The 12,800-nt window shown below is 57.0% G+C and overlaps 1 protein-coding gene across 5 annotated transcripts in view; it reads right to left on the bottom strand.

Moving 5' to 3' along the window:
• ARHGEF10L (Rho guanine nucleotide exchange factor 10 like) overlaps positions 1–12,800 on the bottom strand; it is a 147,821-nt gene that overhangs the window by 32,108 nt on the left and 102,913 nt on the right. For all 5 annotated transcript variants that reach the window (XM_070404203.1, XM_070404202.1, XM_070404204.1 and 2 more), the window contains 6 exons: positions 11,832–11,947; positions 11,180–11,307; positions 10,420–10,520; positions 4,075–4,196; positions 1,622–1,708; positions 234–466 (listed from right to left, as the gene is read on the bottom strand). In XM_070404203.1, the coding sequence (XP_070260304.1) occupies positions 234–466; positions 1,622–1,708; positions 4,075–4,196; positions 10,420–10,520; positions 11,180–11,307; positions 11,832–11,947 (787 nt within the window). The remainder of the gene's footprint in view (positions 1–233; positions 467–1,621; positions 1,709–4,074; positions 4,197–10,419; positions 10,521–11,179; positions 11,308–11,831; positions 11,948–12,800) is intronic.

Here is a 12,800-nt window from a genome sequence, read left to right as displayed (position 1 = left end):
GTCTCTCTCACATCCATGTTTCTCTCTCTCTCTCCCTCCTCCCTCCCTTCCACTCTCTCTAAAAATCAATGGGAAAAAAAGTATACTCATGTGAGGATTAACAAGGTGCTGACCTGAGTTTTCAGGGTCACACAGACCTGAGTGTGAATCCAGCCAAGCCACCTTCCACCTGATGGACCCCAAAACAGCCTCCACGCACCGCGCAGTCCTGCCCTCCTCCCCGAGCCCCTCACCTGCCATCCTGGAGCCCCAGGCAGATGGTCGGATGCACCGCAGCCGAGGGGTCAGCAGCCGTGTGGCTCTCGTCTTTGTCTCCATCTCCACTCTCCCCCTCCTCCGGCTCAGGAATGTACTCCATGCAGAGCACGGGGGCCGCCAGCGGGAAGGACTTGACCGTGCGGGGTGAGGGCCGGTTCAGGGAAAAGATCTCGACCTGGCCTCCTGCGCCCTCCTGACCTCCCCCAACCTGGGACAGAGACAAAAGAAGCTGTCAGGAAGAACCGTGAGAGCAGAGGCGAAGCTTGGCTCCTGCCCTCCCAGAGACCTGTCCCAAACTTCTTCTTGGCACTAATAACTGCGAGGAGCGGCTGCCTCCTGCCACATGCAGCCTGCTGTCATCGAAGGTCACTTGTCCCCAGCCCCCAAGGCAGCGAGTTCGATTCCGGGCTCAAAGGAAACCAGCTAAGGAGCTAAGGTGGACTAGTTACCCAGTCAGCTTTCCATCTCCTTGTCTTTAGGCTAAATTTCAACCAACGAAGAGTGAACATACACTCTGCCCCTTTAAAATGTCCTACCTTCCTGTTCTCTGTTTTACTGTATTGTCTAGCACATGGTATACAGTGTACTTGCTGAGTGGATGGAGGGATAGATGAATGGATGGATGGAAGGATGGATGGATGGATGGATGAATGGATGGATGGATGGATAAATGGATAATGGATGGATGAATGGGTGGATGGATAGATGGAGACATAGGTGGATGGATGGATACATGGATGGAAGGATGGATGGATGGATAAATGGATAATGGATGGATGAATGGGTGGATGGATAGATGGAGACATGGATGGATGGATGGATGGATACATGGATAGGTAGGTGGATGGATGGATGGATGGTTGGATGGAAACACCATGTGCTAGAGAAACAGTGAAGAACAAATTGTCCTCAGAAGAGTGTCTATGGGAGGCACAATCGGCACTATAAGCAGCATGGGGAGGTCACCTATTCGAATCCAGGGAAACATTGCCAGGAGCCCCGAGAGCAGAAAACTGGGCTGGGATCTGAGAGATGGGCAGTAAGCAGCCCTGCTTCCTGACCCCGGTGAAGACCTGCCACCCAGGCACACAGCACCGCTCCCGCTCATTTCCTGCACGGCCTGTGGCCTGTGCAAGAGTCATGCTCACTGATTTGTCCCTGGTTTTCTGTTGTCCCTGGTGAGGTGTCTGGCACCTGCCAACTCCAAACCCAGAGCCTGGGACAGGGTCCCAGAAGAACTTGCCGGGTAAAGTGTACAAAATGGGCCAGCAGGCAGGTGGCTTTCTCCAGCACCCTCCCAGGGGCTTCTCTCCCTGTTCCTGTCCTGAGCCAGAGCTCCTGGCTGGGGACAAGGGGTACTCACCCAGAGGTAGCCCTGTGGAAGGGAGGTGCTGACCGCCGAGAAGCCCAGCAGGGGAGAGCTGACAGGACTGTGGACCAGAGCCCCAAGCTGCGGAGACAGAGATGACACGTGCAGGGTTAAGTGTCTAGGTGCCCGAGAGGCCAGCGTCCGGCTATGGAACCTTCGTGTGAACCACCTGCAGGGGTCAGGGGTCGTTAAACCTGCAGATTCCCAGTGAGGATCCCTGAGGATGGGCCAGGAGAGGGGGAGGTGTCCAGGATCTCCGGGAAGTTCCTAGGCACCCACATTTGACCATCACTCTCCTAGAACCTCTGGCTGGAAGGGGCCTGGCTGATACTCTGGGACCCCAAGGACTTCTCCAACTGACCACCTCCCATTTAAGCTTCGTTGAAAACCACTAACACCCACTCCACTCCCTTTACTTTACAGATGGGGACAATGAGGTCTGCAGAGGACACAGGATGGCCTAGGCCACAGGGAAGGTGAGGGGCAGGGCCTGGCCTGTGCCCACCTCCCCCTCCGCCTTCCTGCACGCCTCCAGAGAAACAGCGCAGGGACCCCCAGATCATCAGAACCACCCTGCAGGTGAGCCCCCAGGACACAGGGCCGGGTGGCTTGTGTGGGCTGCCGGCAGGGGCCGATGGCTCTGTCTGTGACGGGCTGTCACCAAGAGCCACCAGCGACTTGTTCCTCCTGCAACTTCTTCCCCCAAATCCATGCCAGGGGGGTCTCTGGGGCCTGTTTCCTGAGCTAGATCCTGCCGGTCAGCCCTCTGGCCAGGACGGCAATGGAAGGAGGTGGCCTGGCCCTTTCAAGGGCTTGGCTTTGCCCCTCTGAGGAATGCGGCAGCGGCTGGACCCTTTGCCGGGCAGGTGCTGCCCTCTGCTGGTGCTGAAGGCCCTGGCCAGCACCAGCCCTGCTGGAACATTCTAACAAAATACCTAATGGCCATAGGTGAGGGGACCAGAGGTCACCTCCTCCAGCCCCTCATTAGGAGTCAGTAACCATGAAGTTCGGGGAAGGGGAAGGGGGAGGGGGACATGACTGGCTCCAGGTCACACAGCACGTCAGAGGGAGCGTCAGGGCTGGAATTCAGTTTTGCTCCAGTGCAGGGCCCCTCTTGGTTGAATTCTACCCAGAGGCCAAGCTGGAGTCCTCGATATCCTTACACTCATGGCCCCGCCTCTCCTCCGGACTCCTGGGCTGCAGCCTCGCTGTCTTCCCTGGGGCGCCTGGGGTGGGCCTCTGTGCTGCTCTGGCTATTTGGAATATTCTTCCCCTGGGCCCTCACCAGGTTGCGACCTTCTTGCCATCCGGGTCACAGTTTAATGCCACCTCCTCCGAGAGGCCCTCTCTGTTGGCACCATCTCTGAATCTATTATATCTGATTTATTTTCTTTAACACACACATCTCTCCTTTCAATTTCCCTTTGTTTGCCAGGGTTTTTCCTCTCTCTCTCTAGATTGAACGCTATATGAGGGTATGTTGCATGTTTTGATCACCACTATGATTCCCAGTGGCCAGGACAGGGCCCAGCACACAGTAGGTCCTCAACAATGATAGGCAGCTTGGACGAATGAATGGATGGATGGATGACTGAACGAATGAATAAACTGACATCTCACGGCTATGTTCTTTCAGCTACTTAGCACCCCAATCTGCAGTCCTAGCCACTTAGCTCTTGGGACTTATTTACCTGGGCCTGGGTCCGAGCTTGCGCTCCCCTCCCCAGAGCTCAGATGACCTCATCTCCCTAAGAGGACGATGGGCAGCAGTTGCTCCAGAAAAAGGACAGGTGACCAGAGGAGGTGACGACCACAGGTGTGGGAACCAGATAGAACGAGGTTCTCATTCCTGGACCCATCCTTACCGGCTGTGTCATTTTTAGAAAGCCATCTGTCTGAGCCCCAGGTGGGCCTTCCCTGTGAAATAGATCTAGAAACACCTACTTATCGGGGTCTCAAAAACAGTAAAACAAGAGAGTGACGGCCAAGCAGTGACGGGGGAGCACAGTAGGTGCTTGACGAATGGAAGGCATGATGGCTGTGAAAGGTGTGTTGTCGTCCCCTCAGGCCCCGCCCACATCAAAGCCCTGGCTCCTGCCTGGCTCCTGCCTGGCTCCAGCCCACAAGGGTCCAACCCACAAAGCCTGGCACAGCCGCTCGGGCATATTCCGGCCTATTCTGGGCTGGAGTCAGGCCATCGACGGATGAGATCACTGCTATTTGTTAGCTCAAAATAATGGAATTTTCCGTTCACTTGACCCACGGAGGGCATCTACCCCCACATTGTGGGTAGGACAGCTGACGCCCAGAGCAGTAAAAAGGCTCAACCAACTCCATCGGGGAAAAAGCTGAGGTGCTGGGTCTGGAGCCGGGGCCTCTCCCACTGTGGGCACAGCCTGGAAACGCTGGTTCTCCCAGGAGAAGGTGAGCAAGAGCTGCCCTCTCACCTGCAGGCTGAGGCCCCGCGAGGAGAAGGCGGGGATGCAGCAGGCCAGGGTTGGGCACCAGAACGGGGCTTTGCTCTTCTTGTCCTCGTCCGGACATCGCCAGCCTGGCTGGTTCTCCTCTCCTACAGCAAAAGGAAGGAGGGGGTGAAGCAGGTCGGAGTGCGAGGACCAAGCAGGCTGGGAGCAGTCCTGGAGCCCAGGGAGCCCCCACAGGCCCCAGAGGCCCGGCCTGCACGGCGGCCTAGACAGACCCCACCATTCACTCACCCCCCTGACCCCCAGGCCCACTCCTGCCCATCTGAGATGAAATCTGCCCCACTCTGTGGTCATGGCTGTGGGTCCCCAGCCAGGAGCCCAGACACCTAAGGTTTGAGTCCCCCACTCGACCGGCCTCTTGCTTAGCAACCTTGTGCAAATCACCCCAACTCCGAGCCTCGATTTCTCCACCGATACAACAGGGACGATGAAAATGCCTTCATCCTGCGGCTGTTGTCAGCATCCAGTGAAATAAAACATGGAAAGGGGTTCAGGAAGCACTAAGATGCTGGACTCAGTCCAGGCCCAGCTGCCTTGCCCTTAGCTTCAGAGAGGGGAGAGGGTCCGAGACCAGCAAGCAGACAAGGTGATTTCCGATTGTGATGACGATGTAAATTCAGCTGCGTTTACAGCTGACGGTGATGACGATGGTGCTGGGGAAGACTCTTACTCTGTCTGCCTGCCTTTGAAGCCACCCTGAAACCTCCAGGTCCCCGAGTCAAGCTGGGCATAGAAGCCCCGGGGACCTGTTACAAGTACAGACACCCAGGCCCAAGCCCAGACCCTCGACTCACATTTGGAGACCTCTGCGCTCAGGATCATCCACTGTAGCAGTGGTTCCTTCACATGGGTCAGGGCTCCCTCACATGCTGCCGCCTCCAAGAAGTCCTCCATGACCACCCTGGCTACCGTGGCTTCCTTCTCTCAGGGGGAAAGCCCCTGACTCTAAAGACCCTGTCAGACTTCTCACGTAGCCTTCACCACAATCTCAAATCACCGTGTGTACTTTCTTGTTTATAATCCTTCTCCCTGTGTCTCTAGAATGTAAGTTCAGGGCAGCCAGATCCAGGGTATCTCCTTCGTCACTGTCTCCCTGGCCCTCAGCACACTGCCTGCACAATTAGTGCTCAGCAAACATGGGTTGAAAGAATGAATGAAAGGAGTGAGCAAGTGAGTGGGTGAGCAAACCTCCACTTCTTCCAAAGAGTCCTCCCTGCTAAGGACCCCACCCTTACGCTCCACATGGCGACCTCCATATGACGACTGCCTTCCTGGGGCCTGGACAGCAGGGGCACGGTACAGCTAGGACACCCTACTGTGTGTCCACGCATCAGGCACATACTGAGTGTGCTATGCGCGTGTCCCCTGGCCTTGTTTTCACACGGACCAAGCACAGTCAGATAATGATTTTCACTTCATGGATGATGAGATAGACACTCGGGATTATGCTGACCAGGTCACAGGCAGGCCTACATGGCCGAGCCCAGATGGGGACCAAGGACTGTCTGACCCAAAGCCCAGGTTCTTTGCACTAAACCAGGCATTCTTCTAGCATCTAGCTCCTACTGACAGCCATGAGCATTACTGACCCTTGACATGGTGACGCCGGACAATGAGGAGGAGGCTCAGCCCCAGGGAGCCAGAGGCGCTGGGACACCCTGAGTGAGAGGGGACACTTAGCACAGTGACATGGAGCTGAGTGGAGCCGAGAGCTCCGGAGGTGGGAGGAGAGGTCATCGACTGAACTGGCGTGGCACAGCCTCCCCCCTCCCCCACCCCACCCCACCCCCAGCACAGAGCAAGCCCTGGAGAAGTGTCGTCAGGGAGGGGAAACAGGACATCGATGAAGGGCACGGCGTCTGGGTTACACAAGCTAAGTCCCAGGTCGTCTGTGCAGCATGGCGCCTACAGCTAGCAACTCCGTATGATGTGCTTAAAGATCTGCTCAGAGGATCTTACACGAATTGTTCTTATCACGAAGACTAACAGCTAAGCGGGCAGGAGGGGGTTTGGGGATGGATTTGTTATGTGGCATAGACTGTGGGATGGGCTCACGGGCACATCCTAACCTCCAAACTCCTCAAGTCGTGTGCATCCGACATGCACGCCTGTTGTGTGTCAATCGTGCCTCACGAAGTGGCTTTTGAGAAAATGCCACTGCCCCAGAGGAAGGCGGCGCCTGAGTGTCGGTCACAGCGAGAGAGCTGGACGTGGTGGCAGGTGCGGATGTTCCCGGAGACGTCAGAGACGCTTGCAAATGTCAGGCACGACCAGCGCCTGCCCCACCCGCTCTCCCTCCCGGCGCACCCACTCTCTCAAGCAGCAGAGTCGATGGGCGGTGAGCTCACTCCCTACACGGCCCTCTGCCCCACTGGGCCCCGGAGACAAAGCCCCATCAAACCTGGTTCCTTCACTGAGGAGGCGAGGCCACCAAGGAAGAGACAACTACGGAACAAGGCAGGCATCAGCATAGCAGGACTGCGTGCACCACACTTCACACTGTCTCCTTTCATCCTCCTGGCCGCCAGGGGGGGCAGTGTTTCCATCCCCATTCTACCCTGAGCAACAGAGGCCGGGAAGACAAAGGCAGGGCCCAGAGCCCGGGACTAAGCCAGGGGCCCCTTCACACAGCGCCCGCCACGCGGGGTGTTCGCCGAGACAGCCCACCCACTGGGGGCAGCACCCACTTTCTTGTCGGGAATGAAGACGGCGAGATCTGAGCGTGCCCCTGCTCTCAAGGAGCTTACAGTCACTCAGACCCTCCCCTTGGCCAGACGGGAGCCCAGCAGCACCCCCAAACCCCACTCCTGGCAGGAGGCTTCCCAGAGCTCAGTCCTGTGGACATAACTCGCCCCAATCATGCATCCCCCTGAGCTCCCCTCCCCTCCCCTCCCCCTGGCACAGCCCATCAAGTCGTGGCGATTGGTTAGTGTACATATTTCTTAATGATCTGACCTTCTCCTTCCAGATGGTGCCGTCCCGGCCTGCGCCTGGGAGCGTTAAAGGAAAATGGAGTGGCTGCTTCCCATCTGCCGCTGCCATTGTCCCTGTCACAAAACCAGCGCGGCTGAGACCGAATTAGAAGCTGGTGCTGCTGAAAATGGAAGGCCCACCTGGGATAAGTGACATGAAGGACTGGCACCGATGTCAAAGCTGCGATTTCCAAGTGACGTTAAGTAGGGACTTGTTTGGTGCCCAGCTCTGCAGCGCCCACAGCACCGAAGAGCGCCCGTGGGGCAGCAGGAGCAGCTCAGGGCTAGGGCCGTGTCCCGGCCACCCCCGACCTCCGAGCCTGCAGAACAGCCCCACAGGCTGCGGGAGTCCGGCTCTCCTGGCAGATCCCAACTCAGCCTCACTCAGCGCCACGCTGAGCCGACACTTAGCCCTCAGAGGCTGTGGCCTCATCTGGAAAATGGGGGAATCATTCCAACCTTCTGCAGCTGCTGTGAGCACTGGGAGGAATGGATATAACGCCTGGCGTACCCCAGGCACTCAGGAAAGAGTGCCCATTCTGGCCATCGTCCTTGGGGTGGACAGTATTGCCTAGCACTGCGCTTAAGGGCCCGGCCCACGGGGCTCCCCCACAGCACCACCGCCCTGCCTGGCAAACTCTGCTCACTCAGACCCAGCACGGTGCCTTCTGTCACTGCCGACTGCCTTCCCTCCCTCCCTCTCACAGCTCCCGGCACAGACGTGGGGCTGGCAGGACATCACCACGCGTCCTCTCCAAACACCCCTCCCCTGGGATCCAGGCGAGCAGCCATGGTCACCCAGCTGGGTAACACCCAAGTCATGCCCACGGCCACCTCGGCCCCGTCCTGGAGGGCAGACCCACTTCCAGTGAGGGCTCGGCCAGGTCCCCACCTCAGGTTGAGGGTTAAAGGACACGAGGGTTACAGCACTCCTGGCACATACCTGGGTTGTGCTCAGACCTCCACAATGGACCCACCACAAGGGGGAGCAGTGGTGTTCCTGGGAGGGCTGAGGGCTGGAATACCAACCGAGGCAGAGGCAGCGAGGGAGGGGCCCCGGGCCAAGCCTGTGACATATGCCCCATGAGATATGCCCTGTGAGATATGCCCCCGTGCAGTCAGGGTGAGAGGAAGATACGGGTGGGGGTGGGGGGGGGGGGATTAAAAGAATAACATCCTTTGTGAATAAATTTTTTAAACATATTTTAATGGGCTCATGTTATTTTCCCCTCCCCACCAGGCACTGCAGATAAAAAAAACAAACTGGCAAAATAAAATGCACAAATTATTCAAGCCCCAGGGGAACCCAGGCACTCAAATAAGATTTGAAATGACTCTCATTCCATTAAAACTTTTTGCTGCAGAGAAACTGCGCAGACAGGGCGGCTGAGCTGCTTCGCAGGCAGCGAGGACTGCGAGGCTCGTCAGTCAGCTCCTCCCCGCCAACGCCAAGCCCCACCCCACAAAGCATCTGGGTTCCAACAGATTCACCTGCTTTGGAGCAGGTGCAGGAACAGGGCGGGCGGAGGCATCTGCCCAAGAGGCAACTGCAGCACCAGCGGGGGTGTGGCCTGAGCGGGCAGGGGCGGGGCCAGCTTAGCCTTTCCTTGGGCCAGCATTCCCACAGTCCTCCGCCAGGGCCAGGAACAGCCTCTGCTTACAATCCTTCCTCCACCCTCCTGGTCACAAAGACACATCCAACAGAGGCCTGTGCACTATCAGCACCAGGTTCTAGAAGGGACTGGTGAGCAGATGCCTCTGATCCTGGCTCCTCCTCCAAAGCCACAGCCTCCTCCCATGCCCTCCTGACCTCCAGGTGCCCTCTGCACAGTGCCAGAATGATTCGCGTAAATGGAACCCGGGCCATGCCACTGTCCGGCCCTCGGTGCTAGAACAAATACTCCCCGTCAAGTTCCATACACCTTACCCTGGCTTTCTGGAAAACCTGCCCCCGCCTCCACCTGCCCTATCCCCCAGCTCTGGCTACCCCAGGACCTTTGCACTTGCTGTTCTCAAGCCTGGACCATTTTTCCTGAAGCTCTGCATGGCTTCAGATGTCACCTGCTCAGATGTCCTCCGTGACAGCACTCCCAACCCCCAGGCTTGGTGCCAGTCAGGTCACCCAGCTCTGTACCCTCACAGCACACCCCCTCCCTGACGGTTTGCTCCCCGTGTAAAGTCTGCCTGCCCCTCATCAATCGTGAGTTCCTTGAGGGTAGGGATCTTTCTGTTTCTATCACTGCTCTTTTCCCCTCTGCCTAAAATTACTGTAGAGACGCCATAGATCGTTGTCTCATTGATGAAAGCCATTGACGAAAGTCCTGACCCCTTTCCGGAAATGTTGCAGAACCTATTGGGAAATATATACTTATCTAGAAAAGATCACAGCAGAAACCAAAAAAAGCAATCACCGCTATTGGCTGGAACCAGCAAATGAGAATTCCAGTACATCACGAGGAATAATAGCTCTGATCGGCAAGGACCCGGGCCTTTTGTCAATTTACAAAAAACACAAATAAAGTAATTATAACTTAATGAGTGTGGTTTGGCAGACAGAAACTCGCCAAACGGAGGAAGCGGGATGGACAGGAGCGGCTGCCGAGGGCCCGCCCCTCCTGCTGTATGAGCCTAGGCAAGTCACAGCACAGCGTGGGGCCTCCAAGCCCTCGCCTGTGAAAAGGGGCTCAAACAGGCCTGCCGCTTAGGGTGACTGTGAATGTGAAATGAAGGCGGTGAGTAAAATGCTTAGGAAAACGCTTGCTCACAGGAAGTGCTCTGTGAATGCAGGTGTCCACCGTTATCTGTATGTTATCGGGTGCACAGGAGAAACAAATCATAAAGAGGCTCGTGGCAGAAAACCCGTTCAGTCTAACCTGCGTCGATTTTGGATAACAGCTTTGTTAAGATATAATTCGGCTACCATAAAACCCACCCTTTGAAAGTGTACACTTCACTGGTTTCTAGTATATTAAGAGTTGGGCAACCATTACCCCAAAATTGAGAGTATTTTTATCACTCCCACCAAAACAAAAAACCCTTAGCAGTCCCTCTCCAATCCCCCTCCTCCCAGGTCCCTGACAATCACTAATTTACCATCTGTCGATTCCCACTGTTTTATAGGTGGGGAAACTGAGGCTTGGAGAGAAAGTGACTTGTCCAAGGTCACTGAGCAGGCTCAAGACTCAGAACCCTTGCTCCAGCTGCCCCACCTCCCCCCCAGCTCAGGAGCCTCCTTCCCCCATGAGCCTGGGCGCCCCCCACGCACACATACATACACTCCCAAACCTCCCCTCTCCCACCCCTGCCCCCTAAGGTGCTCTCTTTGGGGCTTACTCACGGAGTCCAATCTTGGCCAGGTGCAACCTGTTGACCCAGGAGATCTTGCTCAGGGGGTTGGGGGTGATGAAGACCACCATGAAGCTGATGGGACGGCCGGACCTTCGGTGAGAAGGGCGAGGAGTGTGAGTGCTCAGAGCAAGGGCCTGGCTCCCCCGGGGCCAGCACCCAGGTCTTCCCTCACCCCATGCCTGGGAGAAAGGTCTGTTCAGAGCAGCCAAGGGTGGCCAGGGAGGCCAGTGGCCTGCCCAGCAGAGCCTCGGTCCCCTAGGGGAGGGGTCCCTCCACCCACCATGGCCCCAGGAGGAAGGCCCCTCCCCCAGAGCGGCCAGGCCACACTGCAGCCCAGCCCAGGTGCCTGGCCGACTGTCGGCTAAGAGGCAAGAGGCCCTGCCCAGGCTCCACCTGGTCAGCTTTCCACGGGCCTTATCAGACACCTGCTCCAGGAGCCTCAGCAATGTTTCTCTCTGTGTTTCTGGTGCCGTATCCTCAGGGCAACAGCACTTGGCAAAGGGCAGTTGCCTGGTAACTGTTTGCCAAATGGACACGTGAATGAATGGGGTTATGGCCAGGCCAGAGGCAGCCGGAGGTCAGTTGTCACCACACTGGCATCCCACCTTGGAGCATCAGGGGCCCCTCGGGGTTGGGCATGGCCACGGTGCATGCACACCCCCTCCCATCACAATAATACTAGCAAACGGACCAGTTCCAGGGGCCCCCTCCGAATACCCCACGTCACCGCCGGCCCCTCCGCCTCTCACTTGTCAGGTTTCCCGGGAAGCAGGAGCCGGAGGCGGCACTTGTTGGCCGATTGGATCTCTTCCTCCTTCACCCGCATCAGCCTCTGCAGGGCCAGGCACCAGTCTTGAGCCACGGTCATGTTCAGGTTCTAGGGCGGAGGAGGCCAATGAAGTCCCCACACAGCCCACTAGCTCCCCCAAAGCCACACCAGATCCTCAGCCCCTGGGACGCCCCAGGGGAGAGAAGACAAGCAGGAGGCCGGCTCCCCTGGGCTCTGGGCTGCGGGCAGGCTGCCCGGCCCTTGGTTCAGACCCCACCTGACACCCCTGTTTTGAGAGGGACACACCCTCTTAGCAGCTTCCTTTCCAGCCTAGGGCAACGCCAGGAAGGGGCGACAAGACTGACTGGCCACCGTGCAGAAAACAACAACAAAAAATACCAGGCAGCCAGGCCCCCCTCAACCTGAACCAGAGCTTCAACTTGAACCAGAGGCCACACACCAGACTGCTAGGTAGCGACAGGGGGCGTAGCCACTCCTGCTGGTGGGGGAACTCAGAGCCACAGCCTCGTCAGGGGACTGGACCAGGAGGAGAGCCCCCACTCCGCCTGCTGAGTCTGGGGCTGCCCAGAGGGAGGAGCCGGAGCCCCGCAGGCCAGGCCAGCGCTGCGTACCTGGTAGGTGCCGTGCAGCGTGCTGATGAGGAGGGTGATCTGCTCCACGACAGCCAGGTCCTTCTGCAGGTCCTGCAGCTCCTGGAAGAGTCGCGGGGGACCGAAGTACACCTTACCTGGGCAGAGAGAGACCGAGTCAGCTCAGGAGTCGCAAGACGCCAATGAGAACCCAAGTGTCCACTCACTGCGGAAAAGAAGAGCTGTCGCCCTGGGGATATGGCAGCAGAGAGACAAAGAAACATTACCAGGCTCTTGTCTACTGGGGAGCACAGGTCCAACACAGGCAAAGTCCAGCACCTGTGAAGCGGGGCCCACTCAATCTCTACAAAGGGTCACAGGCAACCAGAAGACAGAACCAATTATGCCTGAAGAGAAAGGAGCCCTCATGGGGCCAGGAGAGTGGCGGGCACTGCCAAGAAGTAGAACATCATGTGCAAAGGCACTGTGGCTTGAGGAGGCCTGTGAACAGCAAGTTGTTCAAAAGCATGCTGAGGACCTACTATGTGCCAGGTTCTATTCCAGGTATTAGAGCAGTGGTTCTCAACCTTCTGGCCCTTTAAATACAGCTCCTCATGTTGTGACCCAACCATAAAATTATTTTCGTTGCTACTTCATAACTGTAATGTTGCCACTGTTATGAATCGTAATGTAAATATCTGGTATACAGGATGGTCTTGAGAGACCCCTGTGAAAGTGTCGTTCGACCGCCAAAGGGGTTGCGACCCACAGGTTGAGAACTGCTGTGTTAGAGGGACAGGTGTGAACAAGACAGGGACCCCACTCTTATGGAGTGCATGACCTGGGGAAAGGGGAAAATGGGGAAGCAGTCGATTGCAACCACAGATGATGGGAGGTACTAAGGAGAATGGTATCAGAGCGATGAGACAGTGATGGGGGGGGTGGGGGAAGGATGCCCAGATCTTTACTGATGACACAAATGGAGCGCGGGGGCTTGGGAGATGGACAGCA

The sequence above is a fragment of the Myotis yumanensis genome, unplaced genomic scaffold (genome assembly GCF_028538775.1).
Source record: "Myotis yumanensis isolate MYYU_CA2020_CCGP unplaced genomic scaffold, mMyoYum1.0.hap1 SCAF_2, whole genome shotgun sequence".
In the NCBI taxonomy this organism is placed as follows: Eukaryota; Metazoa; Chordata; class Mammalia; order Chiroptera; family Vespertilionidae; genus Myotis; species Myotis yumanensis.
The sequence above is the reverse complement of the archived record's forward strand: the minus strand, read 5'-3'. Positions and strand labels throughout refer to the sequence as shown.